Source organism: Panthera pardus, unplaced genomic scaffold, assembly GCF_024362965.1.
Source record: "Panthera pardus isolate Hobbes unplaced genomic scaffold, ASM2436296v1 HiC_scaffold_25, whole genome shotgun sequence".
Classification (NCBI taxonomy): Eukaryota; Metazoa; Chordata; class Mammalia; order Carnivora; family Felidae; genus Panthera; species Panthera pardus.
In genome coordinates, this window is record NW_026526821.1 from 89629698 (window position 1) to 89649840 (window position 20143).

At 44.6% G+C, this 20143-nt stretch overlaps 1 protein-coding gene across 6 annotated transcripts in view; it reads left to right on the forward strand.

Annotated features, from left to right (window-relative positions):
- The window catches only part of TET3 (tet methylcytosine dioxygenase 3), a 105485-nt gene that overhangs the window by 51360 nt on the left and 33982 nt on the right, over positions 1-20143 (forward strand). For all 6 annotated transcript variants that reach the window (XM_019442087.2, XM_019442106.2, XM_053890837.1 and 3 more), the window contains one exon: positions 1808-3941. In XM_019442087.2, the coding sequence (XP_019297632.2) occupies positions 1808-3941 (2134 nt within the window). The remainder of the gene's footprint in view (positions 1-1807; positions 3942-20143) is intronic.

Genomic DNA, 20143 nt, shown 5'->3' on the forward strand with positions numbered 1-20143 from the left:
TCCCAAATCCCACCTTCCCACCACTGCTTTGGAGCCCAGGATGGCCATGTCTGACAGTCCGGGGACTAGTATCGTTTTAACCCACTGTTTAATACACTTTATTTTAGTGTTTATAGAAAGGCTGCAAGAAAAGTACCTGGGACTCGCACATACTAAAATGGTTCACATTTCGCTTTGTCATTTTCTTTATATGTGTATATTTTTTATATGCATATAATACTTTTCTGAACCACTTGAGATTGTTAGAGATACTCTGTTCCTTTACCCTGAATACTTCAGTGTGTGTTGTCCGTGTCCTAAGGACAAAGACATCCTTTTACATAATCAGAGTAAAATAATCCCAAGTCAAGAAGACCGAGATTGACACAGTGTGATCTTATCCACATCCATATTCAAATTGCATCACATGTCCCAATGGTGTACGTTTAAGCTGTTTTCCCCAGTCCAAGATCTAACCCATGAGCATGCATTTCACCATCCTGTGTCTTCAGTAAGCTGAAGATGTTTGCAGAGATGTTTGTCTTTCTTGTCTTTGAAATTTTTGAAGAAAACAATCCAGGTGCTATCTCGAATGCCCTCCAATTTGGATTTATTTGATGTTTCCTCATACTTAGATTCAGGTTGTACATTTTGGCTGGAGTTGTGTGTGAGTGATGTTATAACCTTCTTAGTGTATCATATCAAGAATCTCATGATGTTGGTTGCAATATTGGTGATGATAACTTTGATCATTCGGTTAAGGTGATGTCTGCCAGATTTCTCTTTACTATTATAACTCAGTGATTTTGGAGGAAATACTTTGAGACCATGTATATATCCTGTGCCCCATCAAGATTTCACCTGCTAATTGTAGCATCCACTGAGGACTTCCCAAAACCATCATCCCTCCTACATTTTTTTGTTGGCATTCTATTGTAAGGAAGAACTTTCCTTTCTGGAGGGATGAATTCTGCAAACTGAATTTCACATTTTTGTATCAGCTTTTAAGTTCCTGGGCTGGGCCACCTGGCTCCTTCCTTTTTATGCCCTCCCCCTTCTGTGTGCTTTGCTGGGTATCAGGTGTATAGGGATGGTTTTGGGCTTGGGAAGAGGCCTGGATCTTCATCCAAATAGCAACTTGCTTGTTACTGGCATGACCGGCTCGACAAGAGGTGCTAAGCGTACGCAGTGTCCAATCATCAGTGTTTCCCTTGGGCCTGGCTGGGGCTGGGAGTGGGAATGTCATCTTGTCGCCAGCTCTCAGAGCTCAGCCAGGGCTTAAGTGAGGACAGTAACAGGCAGAGAAAAAATACTGTGGGTTCCTTCCCACTGAAAAGCTGTGGCTGACCCCTTGTCCAGGCTGCATTTGTTCATAAAGGCTGCTTGCTCCCTCCCTGTACACACACACACTGCACACTTATGGCATATTGCTAGTTGGTGTGCTTGGTTAGCTTTCTCTTGACAAAAACCAAAATCAGTGTAGTCCTCGTGTCACTTTGGTTATTGAGAATTAACGATCTTTTTGGAAACTCCTTAATAAATGCTTGGTTTCTGGGGAGCCTTGTCAGTGTGATTGATCTTAGGCTCTAAAAGGATATGAGCGACATTCAGAATTCTGGATTAGGACCTTTTAAAGACCTACCTTTCATTTTTGTTGGTGCAGCTAGCTGGGAAAGGAGACATGAAGATGAGTTCAGGTTCAAGCTGTATCAGAGACAGAGTTTGCAAGAAAAGCAGGGTTTAGGTGTGCATCTGAATGGTGTGAAGCAGGACAGTGCTTTTCTAATATTATGGCTCATCTTTTTCCTCTTTTTCTCTCTTTCTTCAGACAGGCTCAGAGCTCAGCCCAGTTGATGGACCTGTTCCAGGTCAGATGGACTCAGGGCCAGTGTACCATGGGGACTCACGGCAGCTAAGCGCCTCAGGGGTGCCGGTCAATGGTGCTAGAGAACCCGCTGGACCCAGTCTGCTGGGGACTGGGGGTCCTTGGCGAGTAGACCAGAAGCCCGACTGGGACGCTGCCCCAGGCCCAGCTCACACTGCTCGCCTGGAAGATGCCCACGATCTGGTGGCCTTTTCGGCTGTGGCCGAAGCTGTGTCCTCTTATGGGGCCCTTAGCACCCGGCTTTATGAAACCTTCAACCGTGAGATGAGTCGCGAGGCTGGGAACAACAGCAGGGGACCCCGGTCAGGGCCCGAGGGCTGCTCTGCTGGCAGCGAAGACCTGGACACACTGCAGACGGCCCTGGCCCTCGCTCGGCATGGCATGAAACCGCCCAACTGCAACTGCGATGGCCCAGAATGCCCTGACTACCTCGAGTGGCTGGAGGGGAAGATCAAGTCTGTGGTCGTGGAGGGAGGGGAAGAGCGGCCCAGGCTCCCAGGGACTCTACCTTCTGGTGAGGCTGGCCTCCCAGCACCCAGCACCAGGCCACTCCTCAGCTCTGAGGTTCCCCAGATACCTCCCCCAGAGGGCCTGCCCCTGTCCCAGAGTGCCCTGAGCATCGCCAAGGAAAAGAACATCAGCCTGCAGACAGCCATCGCCATTGAGGCCCTCACACAGCTCTCCTCTGCCCTCCCTCAGCCTTCCCACTCCTCCTCCCAGGCTTCTTGCCCCCTCCCTGAGGCCTTGTCCCCTCCTGCCCCTTTCCGATCTCCCCAGTCCTACCTCCGGGCCCCCTCGTGGCCTGTGGTCCCCGCTGAAGAGCACGCGTCCTTTGCTCCTGATAGCCCTGCCTTCCCTCCAGCAACTCCTAGGACAGAGTTTCCTGAAGCCTGGGGCACTGATACCCCACCAGCAACTCCACGGAGCTCTTGGCCCATGCCCCGCCCAAGCCCTGACCCCATGGCTGAACTGGAGCAGTTGTTGGGCAGCGCCAGTGATTACATCCAGTCAGTATTCAAGCGGCCTGAGGCCCTGCCCACCAAGCCCAAGGTCAAGGTGGAGGTGCCCTCTTCCTCCCCAGCCCCGTCCCCATCCCCCATGCTCCAGAGGGAGGCTCCCGCCGCACCCGCAGAGCCCGACACCCACCAGAAGGCCCAGACCGCCCTGCAGCAGCACCTTCACCATAAGCGCACTCTTTTCCTGGACCAGGCCCATGATGGCTCCTTCCCCCCTCCCACGGAGCCTCCTGCTCCGGGCTGGTGGGCCCCACCAAGTTCACCTGCCCCACGGCCTCCAGACAGACCACCCAAGGAGAAGAAGAAGAAGCCCCTGGCACCAGCTGGAGGTCTCGTGGGAACCGAGAAAGCCGCCCTTGGGATCAAGCCCAGTATCCGGAAGCCCATTCAGATCAAGAAGTCCAGGCCACGGGAAGCACAGCCTCTCTTCCCGCCTCTGCGGCAAATTGTCCTGGAAGGGCTGAGGTCCCCAGCCTCTGAGGATGCGCAGGCACATCCACCTGCCCCTGTCCCAGCTTCACAGGGCTCTGCTGTCCCCTTGCCCCCAGAACCTTCTCTTGCGCTATTTGCACCTAGTCCCTCCGGGGACAGCCTGCTGCCCCCTACTCAGGAAATGAGGTCCCCTAGCCCCATGGTGACCCTGCAGCCGGGCTCCGCCGGCCCTCTTCCCCCTGCCGATGACAAGCTGGAAGAGCTCATCCGGCAGTTTGAAGCTGAATTCGGGGATAGCTTTGGGCTTCCCGGCCCCCCATCTGTGCCCATTCAGGACCCCGAGAACCAGCCAACATGTCTCCCAGCCCCCGAGAGTCCTTTTTCTACCCGTTCCCCCAAGCAAATCAAGATCGAGTCTTCAGGGGCTGTGACTGTGCTCTCAACCACCTGCTTCCATTCAGAGGAGGGAGGCCAGGAGGCCACACCCACCAAGGCCGAGAACCCACTCACACCCACCCTCAGTGGCTTCCTGGAGTCACCTCTTAAGTACCTGGACACACCCACCAAGAGTCTGCTGGACACACCTGCAAAGAGAGCCCAGGCTGAGTTCCCCACCTGCGATTGTGTCGGTAAGTCCACCCGGGTGTCAGGGAAAGGAGAAGCCTGGTGGGCTCATTCTGTTGTTTGGCAAACGTTTACTGTGTGCGAGTCATTCTCTTGAGGGCTGGGGACACAGAAAAGAGCTCACACGCTAGTGGAAAAGACATTGAAAGAAACAGACAGTGATGGGGCATGTCAGTGGAGGTGGGCATAGGTGCTTTGTCGCCCAGATGGAGGCAAAGGCATCGTAGAGGAGGTGGTGGTCCTTGTGTGTTGAGGCCTAAGCTTAGTGGCTGTGAGGGGGTCGGGCTTGTTTGGACTGCTCTTGGTCTAGGGGGAGCAAAAGGAGAGGAGTACATGTGGGTAGGAACAAAAGGTGGCCTGAGATGCAGCCAGGGGCCAGATCTTGCACAGCATAATGAGCTGAGGTCAGGAGTCTGACTTGATCTTATAGGTAATAGTGACCTCCTGAGGGTTTTAAAGCAAGTAATCTGTCACTTTGTGCTTCTGAAAGACTTTTCTGGCTTGTGGTGGAGAGGAAAGCCTGCCTGGTGGGGGAACCTATAAGAAAGGTGTCACGAGCCAAACAAGAAATAACAATGGCCTGAGCGAGCGGGTGGGTGGAGGGCCTCTCAGGAGGAGGACGTATGGGGTTAGGACAGCCCAGGTCTCTACCTTGGTGGTGCTGGTCCCCAAAAACATATTTGGAGGAGGGATGAGTTTGGGTAGGCTGAAAGCCTAGAGCTCTGAGCTGTGGGTTTGAACATAGTTAGCATCAGGTGGTGGTTGAGGCCTTATGGGTAAGAGCACTGAGGAATTGGTCCATTTCTGAGCCTTGCCTTCCAGTGAAAACACAGCGAAGGCTATGAGGACTGCTCCTGGGAGCTTCTGTCTCGGGAGGTCAGTGACGTATCAGGAAGCCCCAGGTCTATGCTAGGCTGTGACTCTGCTATTTATGAAGCGTTCCGTAAAAGATGTGTTTCAGATGTTGCTCAAAAAGCACGTTGATGCTGGTGAGGAGCATGTTGAAATTCTTGTGATTTTATGATACACAAAACAAGTCTTACAAAAAGTCTGTGTTCTCTGTGTATTAAAATAAATTAATATTAGGTCAATTGTGTGACTAGTTGGGATGCTGTGTCCTTGTCAGGAAGGAGGAGCTGGGCTGTCCTGCCCACTCCAGCTACCCCAGACTCCTGTACTCCAGATAAGGAATCACTTGGGGAACAAGGGCAAGTTGGCCCCCATATTTCTGTCTGAGAGTGCACAGAAGTGGAGGGTCCTGCCAAATGCTCACAGACATGTTTTGGGGTTGTGGTCCCGTCGACGGCTAACCCTGTTCATTCTTGGATCTTAATGATGAGAGGCCTTTGGGGGCCTCCTTATTTCTCAACATTTTGGAGAGGCTTGTTCTGATCATAGGAATTGGGCCCTTCCCTTTGCCCTTTTCTTTCTTTGCCTTGGTGTGTATCTGTCCCATCTGCCTGATACTTAGTACATTGTTAGGTATTTCTTCCTCTGCAGAGTAGGACATAACCTTACATAATGCTTAGGCCATAGTTGGTCCTTACTAAACATATTAAGGGGCACCTGGGTGGCTCAGTTGGTTAAGTGTCTGTCTTCGGCCTACATCATGACCTCGCTGTTCCCGAGTTCGAGCCCCGCGTTGGGCTCTGTGCTGACAGCTCAGAGCCTGGAGCCTGCTTCAGATTCTGTGTCTCCCTCGCTCTCTGCCCCTCCCCCACTCACGCTTGCTCGCGTGTTCTCTCTCTCTCTCTCTCTCAAAAATAAACATTAAAAAATATATATATATTAATTGTTAATATATGTATATGTGTATATTGTTGGGGCGTCTAGGTGGCTCAGTTGGTTAAGTGTCTGACTTTGGCTCACGTCATGATCTCATGGTTAGTGCGTTCAAGCCTCACGTCAGGCTCTGAGCCTGATTTGGATTCTGTGTTTCCCCTCTCTCTCTTTGCCCCTCCCCAGCTTCTTTGGGTGCTCGCTCTCTCCCTCTCTCTCTCTCTCTCTCAAAAATAAATTAAAAAAATATTTTAAAAAGAAATATTTTGTTGAATTCGATTATATGGATATGATATTTGATCGAACTAGTTTTTGGGGGGGTTTTTTTTGGTTTGCTTTTTTGAGAGAGGGTGCAAGTGAACAAAGGGCAGAGAGAGAGAAGGAGAGAGAGAGAGAGAACCCTACGAGGGGCAGGGAGGGGGAGAGAGAGAAGTGGGGCTCACCTGAAGCAGGGCTGGAGCTCACCCGATGTGGGACTTGAACTCACTGACCATGAGATCATGACCTGAGCTGGTCAGATGCCTAACCGAGTGAGCCACCCAGGTGCCCTTGATCAAACTAGTTTTTTAAATTTGAATTCTGGGGCGCCTGGGTGGCTCAGTCGGTTAAGCGTCCGACTTCGGCTCAGGTCATGATCTCACAGTCCGTGAGTTCGAGCCCCGCGTCGGGCTCTGTGCTGACAGCTCAGAGCCTGGAGCCTGTTTCAGATTCTGTGTCTCGCTTTCTCTCTGACCCTCCCCCGTTCATGCTCTGTCTCTCTCTGTCTCAAAAATAAATAAACATTAAAAAAAAAATTAAAAAAAAAAATTTGAATTCTAACTCCATCACTTCCTCGTGCACAAAATAAAAAGATAATAGTATCCCCTCACCAGGGCTGTTGGAAGGTTTAAATTAGTTGAAATGTATAAAGCACTTAGAATTGTGTCTGGCACATTGTAAACACTATAAGTGTGTTAGCTGTCACCGAGCCTGTTGAGTGCAGTAAGGCAAGAGAAAGAAGTAAAAATATACGTATTACAAAGGAAGAAAAGTATTGGCTATTACTTTATTCATCAGTCATTTGTTGATTACTAGTTCTGTACTAACTACCGTTAAGGATAAAAATTAGGAGACATGGTTCCTCTCTGAAGGACTCTGTGGTCTGCTTGAAGAGACAACAGAAACAATAAGATATTCAGTCACCCATTCAACAGCTGTTGGCCCAGTGCCTGTGCAGTCATAATGGATGTGGCTAAACGGTAAGAGCCAAGAGCGCTCCGAAACCCCGGGCTTGGTTGTTGTTAGGGAGGTCATGTTTTCTTTTGGAAACTCTTGTTCCAGGCTGGGTTTTGAAACATGTAGTGAACACCGATGGGGAGAGGGGAGACGGTGGCCACTGAAGTCGCAGGCGTGTGTGAGCACCGTGTTCGGGGCAACAGAGCAGGCTGGCAGGCAAGCCGGCAGGCCGGTAGCACAGGGGTGGACCCGAACCCTCAGGGCTCCACATTCCGTCAGAGAGGACAAGTCTCAGCTTGAAGCTGGAGAGCAGAGGAGCAGGGAGGAGAGTGTCAGCATCACAGACACCAGGCAGTAGCAATGCCAGCAGCTGTTGCCTCTCAGCCCGGAAGGCGGGGCAGTGGGTGAGAGATAAGGGGAGTGGAGAGACCTACCACCAGTCATTTATTGTTCTGGTTCGTGTTTTATCTGCATCTCATCCTAAACAGAGAATTAGAACCAAACCTACCTCGTGGTGTTAAATGTTAAATTATGGGGTAATGCTTAGTTGGAAACAACGTACACACCTAAACGGTACATAAATGATCATCTCACCTACGTAAAAAAAAAAAAAAAAAAAAAAAAAGGTGGAGGGCACCTGGGTGGCTTAGTCAAGCGACCGACTTCAGCTCAGGTCATGATCTCATGGTTCATGGGTTTGAGCCCCGCGTTGGGCTCTGCACTGACAGCTCGGAGCCTGGAGCCTGCTTTGGATTCTGTGTCTCCCTCTCTCTCTGACCCTCCCCTACTCACTGTGTTCATGCGCACACGCGTGCGCACTCTCTCTCAAATAAAAACATTTGAAGAAAAAAAAGGAAAAAGGAAAAGAATGGAAGGAAATACATCACTAGTGGTTGTCTCTGTGGTCAGACAGTGGCTGACTTTTCCCTTATATGTTTTCTGAGCTTTCTATAATAAAATATGCATTTTATAATCAAGAAATGTTTTGACAGTGTATCCTGGAAGTAGCTTGGAAGATAGATTGGTGAAGGGTAATAGCCTGTGGCAGAAAACTGGTTAGGAAGCTATTGAGAATAATAATGATAATAATAATAATAATAGTAGTAGTAGTAATGGTAATAGTAATAATAATATTTATGAAACACTTGCTCTATTCCAGGCACCGTGCCAGGTACTTTACAGTTAGTCATTTCATCCTAATAGTATCTATATGAAGGGGGTACTGTCAGTAGTTCCATCTTAATGACGAAGGAAACAAACTCAGACTCAGCAGTTTACCCAGGTCCACATCTAGCACATGGTAAAAGTGAGATTTGAACCTAGGCAGTTGGACTCTTAAATTGTTTAATTGAGAAATGAGTCCTAAGTAAAATAGCGGTATTAGGTGTGAAGAGGGGCAAAGAAGAAGGGATTCACTTAGAAACAGTTTCTAGGTGCTGGGGGTTCATGCTAGGGAAAGCCATCCTGTTTTCCAGAAGTATCTGGAGACCCCATTTCTGGACTGTTGCTTCCATCAACCAGTATGGCAGAATTTGTCTCTGTGAACTCGGGCTCAGGACAAGGGTTAGGAATAAAGGCTCTTCACTCTGGGATTGATATCAGATGGGAACCATCTCATATTCCAGAAACTCATCCCCTCAACTGTGGTAGGTAGGTGCAGAGCAGGTCAGTATAAGGAAGAATTTTCCATGGAAGTGACGGTGAAGTTTGGAGATGCCATTATGCACTAATAACAAACAACTTTATAAAAGCATAGAAAGGTTTTATAGCATAGCAAAAGAAACTTAATATTCAATGTGGTGATGCATGCCAAATCGGAAGTTTTGGCCAATATAGGCTTTACTGGATAACCAAAAACCCAAACACCAAGAGCACTGTTTTTCCCTTGTATACAGACTATGAGTTTCTGAAGGTATGGATGGCCTTCGTATGGACTTATTCTCCAAATCTTGAAATACTAGAATTAAAGGCACCCCTTGAAGCTTCAAAGAAATAAATTTAGAATATGTGAAAGGAAATGCCTTCCTCCAGAAGGTAGTGTGGTATGTAAAGGTTTGGGGAATCTTAGCACAAGTTGAAGTTCTCTATTGAATTATTGGAGGAAGAGAGTATTGATACATTTCTAATATCTTGAGACACACATTTGAGATCCCCTTAACCATCCTGTAATACCACTGTCACAAGCTAGTGAGCTGCAATAACTAGGCTCTATGTATTTTATCTATCCCTAGAAATGGGGAAATTCACAAGAGCCAGTTTAGGACAGGGAATGAGTTCAGGTGACTTTTTAGTGGGAATGCATCCTTGGAGATCACCTGCTCATCATTTCATGGTTAAGGAAACTGGTTTGTGTTAACTTTAAAAAAAAAATTTTTTTTAACGTTTATTTACTTTTGAGACAGAGAGAGACAGAGGATGAACGGGGGAGGGTCAGAGAGAGAGAGGGAGACACAGAATCTGAAACAGGCTCCAGGCTCTGAGCTGTCAGCACAGAGCCCGACGCGGGGCTCGAACTCACGAGCCATGAGATCATGACCTGAGCCGAAGTCGGATGCTTAACCGACTGAGCCACCCAGGCGCCCCTTGTGTTAACTTTTGAACCTTGTCCTGATTTCTCTGAGGAGCATCCCACAGACAGCTAGAGACATCAAACTGTAGGAGAAGCAGATTAGAAGTTAGATGGTAGGAGTCGCCTTCACAGAAATGCTGTATTTTTATCCAGTTGATCATCCTGCCCTAAAGGAGTAGCCAAAGGCCAATACAAGAAAAAACCTCTCCTTTTGCCTAGAGCATGGTGAGAGTCTGGGTGAGGGGGGAGTGTTGTCCAGAAAATGTGGTTGGTAGCAGTGTCCACTGGGTGCTTCAATACAGACCATAGTTCTGAATGGGGGACACAGAGACTTACCTCTGTTTGCAGTAATGGAAAGTCTATTTCCTATAGTTTTTATGAGAAAGTATCTCCCTCTCCCCCCCCCCCCCACTCAGTTGGAGATAAAGAGGAATTTTATGTGTTTTAAGTATTTTTTTAGACAGCGGAATATTTGGATCCCAGCATAAAGGTGGAGAATATGACTTTGGGTAGGTGAGTATCAGAAGTTCCTAGAGGAGGTGATGTTTGATCTGAGTTTTAAAGGATAAGTGGAAGTTTAATGGATTAATAGGAAGAAGGTAGAGTGTTCCAGGCAAAGGGACAGGAAGATTATGGAGATGAAAAATACATGAAAAACCACATGAAGATGTAGAGATGAGAAGACATGGGGAAATACAAGTAGTTGGTATATTGGATGAAAGATTGGGAGTGGCCAGAGAGGGGGAGTTCAGGGGAAGAAGAGACGATACCAAAAGTAGAGAAACCAGTTTGCAAGCTCAGGTGTGGTTCAGGCAAGAAATAATCAGTGCCTGAACTCAGAGAATGACATTGAGTAGGAGGGAGGAGAGGAGTGGGTGGATAAGAGTAAGATTAGGAAAAAGAACTAATGGTTGGCTGTAAGTAAGGAAGAGGGGCTCCTGGGTTGCTCAGTCAGTTGAGTGTCCAACTCTTGGTTTCAGCTCAGGTCGTAATCACACAGTTTGTGGGTACGAGCCCCGCATCAGGCCATGGGTTGATAACATGGAGCCTGCTTGGGAATTCTGTCTCTCCCTCTCTCTCTGCCCCTCCCCTGCTCATGCTCTCCTTCTCTCTCAAAATAAACAAACATTAAAAAAAGAAATAGTACCTGTTTAAAACAAAACAAAAAAAGAGTAAGGAAGAAAAAACAGCCACAGGTGATTCCTGAAGTTGCTGAGTAGATGGTGGTGCCATTCACCAAGAATCAAAATACTGGGAAGGAAGCACGTTTGGACATCCAGCCTTTGAGATGTCTATGGGGTCTGAAGGTGTGCATCCATGTGGGTCTGTGAGTTGGAGGTTCTAGAGCAAACTGATGGCAGTTGAAGTTTCAATTATGATCATTTCACCAGGTTAAATGTATAGATTGAGAAGAGGCGTGCGAAGGGAGGATACTAGCGTTTAGAGGGTCTCAAATAGGAGACTGTGAAGGAGATGTGAAAGAGAGGTGGGAGGAAATTGAGGAAAGGGAAGCTTAAAGGACCAGCATATAGTTTGGGAGGTTGGGAGGGCTAAGAACTCAGGATTTAATGCTGAATTCTTCTTTGTCTTCCATGATATGTGTTTTCTTTTTAAATATTTATTTATTTTTGGGAGACAGAGTGCAAGCAGGGGAGGGGCAGAGAGAGAGGGAGACAGAGAATCTGAAGCAGGCTCCGAGCTGTCAGCACAGAGCCTGACACGGGGCTCAAACCCACAAAACGCAGGATCATGACCTAGGCCGAAGTCGGACACTCAACCGACTGAGCTACCCAGGGGCCCCCATGATGTGTTATTATATGTGCACTAGTCTCATCAGTTAAATCCCAGGTTCCTTAGGATCAGGGACTGAATGTTGTATTTCTAAAACATTCAGACTAGTGCTGAGCACTGTGGTAAGTGCTCTTCATATTTTTTGGTTAACTAGTCAACCTTATTCTACTTCCATATTTAAACTCTACAAAGATGTCAGATGGGTTTAGGCACGATCTCCTTCCCTTTAATCTTTGTCATCAGTGAGTGTATCCATGTTATAAAGGTATTCGTGTCTATAACCAGCAGGCCTGGCATGCTGCCTACAGGCAGCCTGACCTGTGATTTTAGTTTAAAAACAAAACAAAACAAAACAAAAAATTCATCTAGCACACCTAATCCAGGGTAGGGCCCAACCATCTGCCTGCCCACTGTGTGGATTTATGGCAGCCAGGAAGCAATGAGCTAGCAGTTGGTTATTGACTGTCATGGAAATAGAATCTAATTAGTTCTATAAGCTTAATCTGGTCAGCTTGAAGTACACTGAAATTGATACAGGAAACTGAGGCATTTATATAGGATTGTTTGGAAAAAGAAGACCAGTACATAAACCTTTTGTGTGATCTTGACACCTATGCATTAATTATACCAGTTATCGTCTCTATCAATGGCATAAAGAGAAGAAATGCCTTGACCCAGGAAGATGGGAGGTTCATTTAGAAATTAAGGATCCTTCTTTCTGTTAGGCAGTCATGAGTAGTTTCTTGTGTTTAGTATCTCTTGCAGATAGCAGAAAGAATACATTTCATTTTTTCCCTAGCCTAGTACACAAGTGGAACAGAGCATATTTTTCTATCTTAATGAGTGTAAAATTAAGTGCATAGGGCAGAGAAAAGCACCTGGAGCCACATAACCAATATTTTCTCAAAAATTGGATTTTTCTCTCCTGAGCTCCTACCATGTATTTTAGGGAAAAAATTCACTTCTTTCTGCTCCAACTGCTCAAAATGAGACCTAAAACAGATTTCTCTTTAAGGAGAGTTGAGCTGTTTCCCTGCTCTACCTCTGTAGAGGAGGAAGACCCTACTACGGTGTTGGAGACTAAAAGGAGAATTAATGACTTAAAGCAAGGTAGCAAAATAACCTTTTCCTGAAACCTGGTGAAAGGAACGACAAAAACAGAAGAGAAAATTCGTCAACTGAAGTTTGGAAATAGCCCCAATCTTAAACCATGAATTCCAGGGGCTGTCTGCTAGCTTAAGATCAGTTGAATTTAAGGGGGCTCCTGGGTGGTTCAGTCAGTTAAGCATCCGACTTCGACTCAGGTCATGATCTCGTGGTTTGTGGGTTCAAAGCCCTGCATCGGGTTCTGTGCTGACAGCTCAGAGCCTGGAGCCTGCATCAGATTCTGTGTCTCCCTCTCTCTCTGCCCCTCCCCCCTCATGCTATGTCCCTCTCTGTCTCTCAACAATAAATAAATGCTAGAAAGAAAGAAAGAAAGAAAGAAAGATAGATAGATCAGTTGAATTAAAATAAAGGATGATATGATGTATATGACCCCCACTGTTGGGAGAAACACTGGAGGAGTCTCAGAGGGACCCTGAAGCTTGGAGAGATGGGCTGGAAACCATCCATCTAGAAGACATTCTGGAAAGTGGGGGATGCAAACCAGCCCCTTTTCCCTGCCTATTCCAGCTTCTGATGGGGATGAGGTATGGGGTGAGGACAGTTGGCCAGAGAGACTGGAAGCCATATCCTAGGAGCCAGCTTTGTAGCCGAGGGCCAGCAGCACCAAACAAAGGCCATTGTGCACAGAGAAATATTTGCTGAACCACCAAACAAAAATCCTGCAATCTGTGGGGCTTTATTTTAACTTGATGTCTTATCAGAGTGACCAGCTTACTCCCATATGAGGAAAAGAACCAAAATCCTAGCATCAAGACAGAGCATGACCCAGCCCTCAACACACAAAATAGGTGTATATTTAGAGGCGTTGGTCCCAACAACCGAGTGCCTAGAGATGAAATTTCCCAGTTGCGACAGTCCACAGCCAGCCCCAATTCTTCCCATCCCCCCTTCAGGCTGTTGAACTTTTGAACTAATAATTGAAACCTCTACAGCATCCAGTTCTCTAGCTTAAAGTGTAAGGAAGAATTTGAGCAGTGTCCAATAAGGAGATTCTACTCATTGTCTTTTGGGACAAACGAGTAGACCAGTGGCTTTCAACGAGGGGCTGTTTTGCCCCTCTTCTCCCCAGGGGACATTTGGCAATGCACGGACAGTTTCTGCTGTCACAGCCGGTGTGGTGCTACTGGCATCTAGTGGGTAGAAGCCAGGGATGCTGCTGAATATTCTACAGTGATATGCAGGGCATTACAACACAGGGCTATCTAGTCCAAACTATAGTGCCGAAGGGGAGAAACCCTGGAGATGAACTTTTTCCACGGAAAGGTGAATTAATAAGCAACCAACACGCAACCCATTCAGATTCTATGGGAAAAGGGGAGGGATTATTCTAACATTTAGAATGAAAACTTACATTAGAAAAAACAGAAACTTGAAGAACTGATATATACTGTCAAGGAAGTTGAAAAAGATGTTCGCTCTGAAACAGGAGGTGAAAGGTGAGGTGCTAGAATAGAGTTACAAAGAAGCCACAAGATGTATGGATTAAATTCCAGAAGTGTGCTGTTGCATAAAGCCCGCACAGCTGCACTAGAGGCTGGAAAAAGCGGAATCAGAGTTACAGGAAGGGCAAATCAGTGAGGAAGAGGGACTTGGAGGTCACTCCAAAACAGGAAAAGAAAACAGGAATGACCGTAGAGTGGGGAGATAAGGGGTACGGACGAGAGGCAGGGGGAGGGATTCTATACACAGATTCATTCTGTCAGAAATACTGGCAATCACTGGTGAAGAGCCTAGAACAAACTGATCAAAGGCAAGAGTAAAGAATAGAAAACTTTTCTGAAATGAAAGAAAATGAATAAAAATCAACAAATAACGATCCTGAGGAACTTCCTGAATTTCAAGAATGAAGAATAGTCTACCAATAAATTAACTGAAAAATTAAGTTAGTCACACATGTTCAGTTTTTTTTAACTTAAATACTTTTAAAAAACATTCTTTGATTGAAACACATATAGGAAGGTACATAAACCTTAAGTGTACAACTCAGTGCTATGAAAGGCACGTACTTGTGTAACCACATCTAGGTCAAGAAACAGAGTTTTTCCAGCCCCTCAGCAGCCCCACACCCAGTCACCTGCATCCGACTCTTGAAAGCACACTAGGTCTGCAGACCATATCTGGCTCTTCTCTGTGAGCTAAAAATGATGTTTATGGTTTTAAATGGCCTAAAAAATATATCAAAAGAAGAATATTTCATGACTGACAAATTATACGAAGCCCGAATTTCAGTGTCCGTAAGCTTTAATGGAACATAGCCACGCTCATTTGTTTATGTATTATCTACGGCTGCCTTTTCACTCCATCAGCAAAGATGAGCTCTTACCACAGAGACTACATGCCCCGCAGAGCCTTAAATGTTTGCTATCTGGCCCTTAACATAAAAACTTTGCCAACCCCTGTCCTAAGGTGGTAACTACTTTTCTAACTTTTAAAACCACATTGATCAGTTTGCCTGTTCTTGAATTTCATAGGTATCTACCATAAATACGTGTGCATGTATTCCTTTATGTTACGACTTTTTTGTTCAGTGCCGTGCTTATGAGGTTTATGTATGTGTGTGTAGAGGTACCTATGATCTGTTCATGCTCATTGCTGCATACTACTCAGTTTTATGAATAGGCTACAGTTATCCATTTGGCCACTGATGATCATTCGGATTGTTTCCAATTTGGGAGTTATTATGAATCATGCCGATATAAGATATTCTTCTGTATGTCTCTCAGAACATACACGTATACATTTACATATTTCTGTTGGGTATATACCTAATGACACTGAAATTGTGTATGTTCGGCTCTAGTTGGTACTATTCATTTTCCAAAGTGGTTGTGACAGTGTAAACTCCTACCTCTGGTGCTCCACATCCTCACCAGCAAACAGTATTAAGTCTTCCTGCCATTGTGGTAGGTGTATCTCGTTGTGGCTTTAATGTGCATTTCCCTGATGACTAATGAGTTGAAGCACCTTTTCATACCTGTTCATACCTGTTCAAGCCATTTGCCTGTTTCTCTGTTGTGTTTCTCTTTTTCTTATTGATTGTTGGGGGTTCTTTATTTATGCTGGACATCATTTTTTGTTGGATATGCGCATTGCAGTTCTCGGAATATTAAGATAAATGTTTGACCCAGGAATTCTATACCCAGTTAAGTTGCCATTCACGCATAAAAGCTTCATTGAAACATTTCCGAATATGCAAGAACTCACATTTTCTAGAGATGAGTCTGATGAGTAACAGATTGGGGAAGTTCTGTGTTATGAAGGGGCGGGTAGTGAACACTAAATGTATTCAAATGTGACGTCTAAATTTAAAGAAGTGTGATAATTCTTTCCTAAAATGAAGGTGATATACTTACTTATACTTTAAATTATTTTATATTAAATATCTCTTTTATAATAGAGAGGAAGAAATATGTTCACAAGGACACCAACAAAAAGCAGGAGATGAAATGAAGGAGGAGATGGGAAAAATTGTAAGCGTGCTAACTTCTTTCTCTGCAAAAGCACATTTAGCATCACTAAAGACATACTGTAGATTTTTCCAAATTACCAGGGGTATGGGGTGGGGAGTAATAGAAAATACAAAACCTATAACAAAAGATAGGAAAGAAAAAAACCAAGGATACAAGCACGGAAAACAAAATGACAGAAGACCATACATAGGTTATAACTAAAATAGGGTAAACTCACGTATTAAATTTAAGGTTATAGCATTAAACACAACCAAAAGGTTAATAAATCTTATTTTGTCATGAAAAAACAGAAGCACATATTGGTCACTGATTCACAGTATATACTGCATTCTGCAGAACATTCCCCCAACCTGACAAAGTATTGTCACTTGCCCACCACCATAACTGAGGATAAGCCCATTGCTACACAGAAGATATATAGAGATTTATCTATTTATCTATATGTGTATATAACGAGATGTATTTTCTCATATTTATGTAAATATATATAATGAGGTATATAGCCTTATGGATATATAAACATGTAAGGATAATTAAGTTTGTAAATGTATACTAGTTTTATAGCTAAGCATACTTAATTTTAAGTTTAGTTTTTTTCCATAGAATATCTTCTCCCTGATATAGACGTATAATCCAGGAAAGGGATCTGTTTGTCTCTATAATTTAAAGTCTACCTGTACATATATCTTATGTGTTTTTTATATATGTAAAACAGGAAAAAGGATATAATTAAAAGAAAATGCTTCCGAAGGGCTCCTTGGGCTGCCTTATGAACCTCTAAAAGGGAAAGAATAATTTTGCTTTTTGTTTAGTACTTGGAGCTATGTCTGCCCTTGGTGTTCTAAGGGCCTTCCCAGAGAAACCTGACCGACCATCCAGTTTCTAGGTTGGCTCGGTTTTGGATCTTTATCTTTTTTCATAGCTGCTAGGGTGGAGTTGCCAAGACTTAGTTTACATCTTCTCCTTGAAAATCTTTCTCTGCCTTTAACTGTGTAAGTTTTGAGCTTTTCTGATTTGGGGCAGAAGGTAGTCCCTAAAAGCTACATTATGTTCTAGTTCCAGTAGAAGATCCTGCAGTCAGTCCATTACTTTGACTTTTTTCCAGATAATAGAAACTGGAATAGGGCCCAGAAGTTCTGGCAAATTCTTATGTTCTACTTTTTATATACCATGTAGTCTCCTAGTGCCTATAAAGAGCTTTCAGACCACTACCTCCAGCACCCACATTCTTACATTTTCTTTCCCTCCCCTCCCCTGGTATCCCCCCACCCCCACACTCCATATGTTCCCTTCTGTAAGGCTCTCTGTTTTATGGTTCAAAATAGTGTATATTTGGAGCAAGTCATTTTTAATCCTTTACTTGAAAATATTCATTCATTCATGAAACATTTAAGCATTGATCGGTTGAGAACAGTACTAGGTGACTACATCTCATCTAATCTTTAACAACTCCGTAATGTAGGAACATTATTTTAACTGCTTTTAAGGCTCATAAGGGTTGTGTCATTTGGCCACGGTCGCACAATTTGTTTGGCAGAGTCTGGACAGCAGCTGCCTATTGAGTTCATATTATGCGCCAAATACTGCACGGAGCCCTCTGTGTAGTTGAAGGCATGAGTATTAGAGGCCGGGAAGGTAACTCGTCACATTTGCCCAGGCCTGTCTGCAAAATCCATGTCCGTTCTGCTGTGCCATGCTAATGATAAAAATGTGCTGTGATACATGCCTGGATATTTCCGTTGTATGCAAGGTGTTCTGGGAATCCAGAGGGAAAGCGGACCTGAGAAGTGCACTGGAGTTTCACAGAAGAGGTGGCATTTAGACCTTAAGAGGAGAGTTCTTCCAAAGAGAGAAATAAAGGAAGGCACCGTTGTCAGTGAGAAAGCACGTTAAAGACACGGAGGGGCGGCGCAGTTGTGTGCCAGGAACGCTGCAGGCTGTAGCGCTGTGCACGGGCGGCTCCAGAGGGGCCTTGTGGACGCTGCTCTGGAATTTGGGTTCTTTCTTTTGTCTCACGCCAAGTCATCAGTGGGAAGTGGTGTGGTCAGACTTTTGTTTTGGGTGTATTAACCGGTGGGATTGGGTAGGATAATTTAGACAAGAGCCTGACCCAGGACATGAAGGGGATGAAGAGACTCCACGAGTGGCAGCCACAAGAGGTAGGCGTGTCCCATCAGTTCATCCGCAGGGACTGCACACACCATTGCAAACCTTTTTTGTGGGGGCGGGAGGGAGGGAATCAAACCGTTTTATTGAGGGGCTTCAGGGAAAGGTTCAATGAGATCTGACGTCCTCAGTCTGGCCAGGATCTCCCCAGCTTCATAATCGCCGGAAAGCCTTCCACACGCTTTGTTTTTAAAGACAGGAACACACCTGAACTCATTTTCACAGACTTGCTCTTATACTTAGTGTGGGTAGTAACCCAAACACTGTTTTTACTTGCATGTGGTGTGTATATGCTAACGTATGTGTGACTGTATATACTAACTATGGTATGTTATACATGCAATATTGAAATTTGCTTTCTTTTTTCCCACCTAAAATATCTTGGAGGTCATTTTTTGTCAGTAAATCTGGAGCTGCCTGGTTTCTTTTGATAGTGCTCAGTAGTTCATTATATGGATATGCCATAATATGTTTAGAATACATAATGTATCATGAGGAACATTTTGTCATTGCACAGATTTTGTCATTACAAAAGATGCAGTGAGTATTCGTATATATATATTCATATATATGAATATACATATGAATATATTCATATATATGAATATACGTATAATTGTGTACATATCCAAATTTCCAGAAACAAATTCTTAGAAGACTTGAGATTCTTTGGAATTGCTGAGTCAAATGGATTCATGTGCAGTTGTTATTTTAATATTTTGCTGAATTACTCTCCATAACTGCCTGTTTTCCTATACCCTCATCAGCACAAGACATTGATGGTAACTCATCTGAAGGGTAAAACTGGTATCTTATTGTAGCTTTACATGTGTTTGAGCCATTTGCATTTCCCTTTTTATCCTTTTTAAATTTTTTTCTTGAATTACTGACCTTATTCAGCTACAGGTGCTCTTGATATATTAAGGAAATTAGCCTTTTATCTGGTATGAATTCCAGATATTTCTCCTCAGTGTGTTGTTTGTCTTTCAGCTTGACTTTTGTTAGTTATTATTATAATTTTTTTTAAGTTAAATTTATCAGGGTTTGGGCGGGGAGCTTTAGAATTTCTTGTTATACTTTGAGAAGACTTCCCATTTCCATGATTATTTTTAAAGACTCTCCCATTGGGGTGCCTGGGTGGCACAGTCACTTGGGCATCTGACTCTTGACCTTGGCTCAGGTTATGATCTCACGGGTTCGTGAGTTTGAGCCCCACGTCGGGCTTTTCGCTGATGGCGCAGAGCCTGCTTGGAATTCTGGCTCTCCTTCTCTCTGCCCCTCCCCCGCTTGTTCTCTCTCTCTCTCTCTCTCTCTCTCTCTCTCAAATAAAAACTTACAAAAAAAAAAAAAAACCTCCCATTGTTTTCCTTTCAGAACTTACATCGTCTAAATTTTTTTTGTATTTAAATCCTCCAACTAGGGGCGCCTGGGTGGCTCAGTCAGTTGAGCATCCGACTTCAGCTCTGGTCACGATCTCGCTGCTTGTGGGTTCGGCCCCACATCAGGCTCTAGGCTGACAGCTCAGAGCCTGGCGCCTGCTTCAGATTCTGTCTCCAACCTCTCTGCCCCTCCCCCACTCATGTACTGTCTTTCTCAAATGTAAATAAATATTTTTTTAAAAAAATTAAATCTTCCAACTATTTGGAATGTATTTTGGGGTAAGGTATTAAGTGTGGATCAGAGTTTTTCCCCAATTGTGTCAGTATCATGCACTGAAAAATTCATCTTTCCCCATTAATTTGAAATGCCATTAGGTAGCTTCTTCTGTGTGGATCTTATCTATCCAAGTAGATCATAAACTCTTGAAAGGCAGCCATCACCTATTATCCCGTCTTGAATCCCCCATAAAGTTGAGCATAATGTTCTGCATAAAATAGGTGTGACAGGTTTTTTTTTTTTTTTTTTGCATTAAAAAAATCATGAATGATAGATAGTGGAAAGTATGCAGAACATTCATATACAACTCAATGAAAATGTATAAAGTGAATACCGTGTAACCACAACCTTGATCCCTGTACACCTGCCCTGTTCACATTCCTCTTCCACCCTC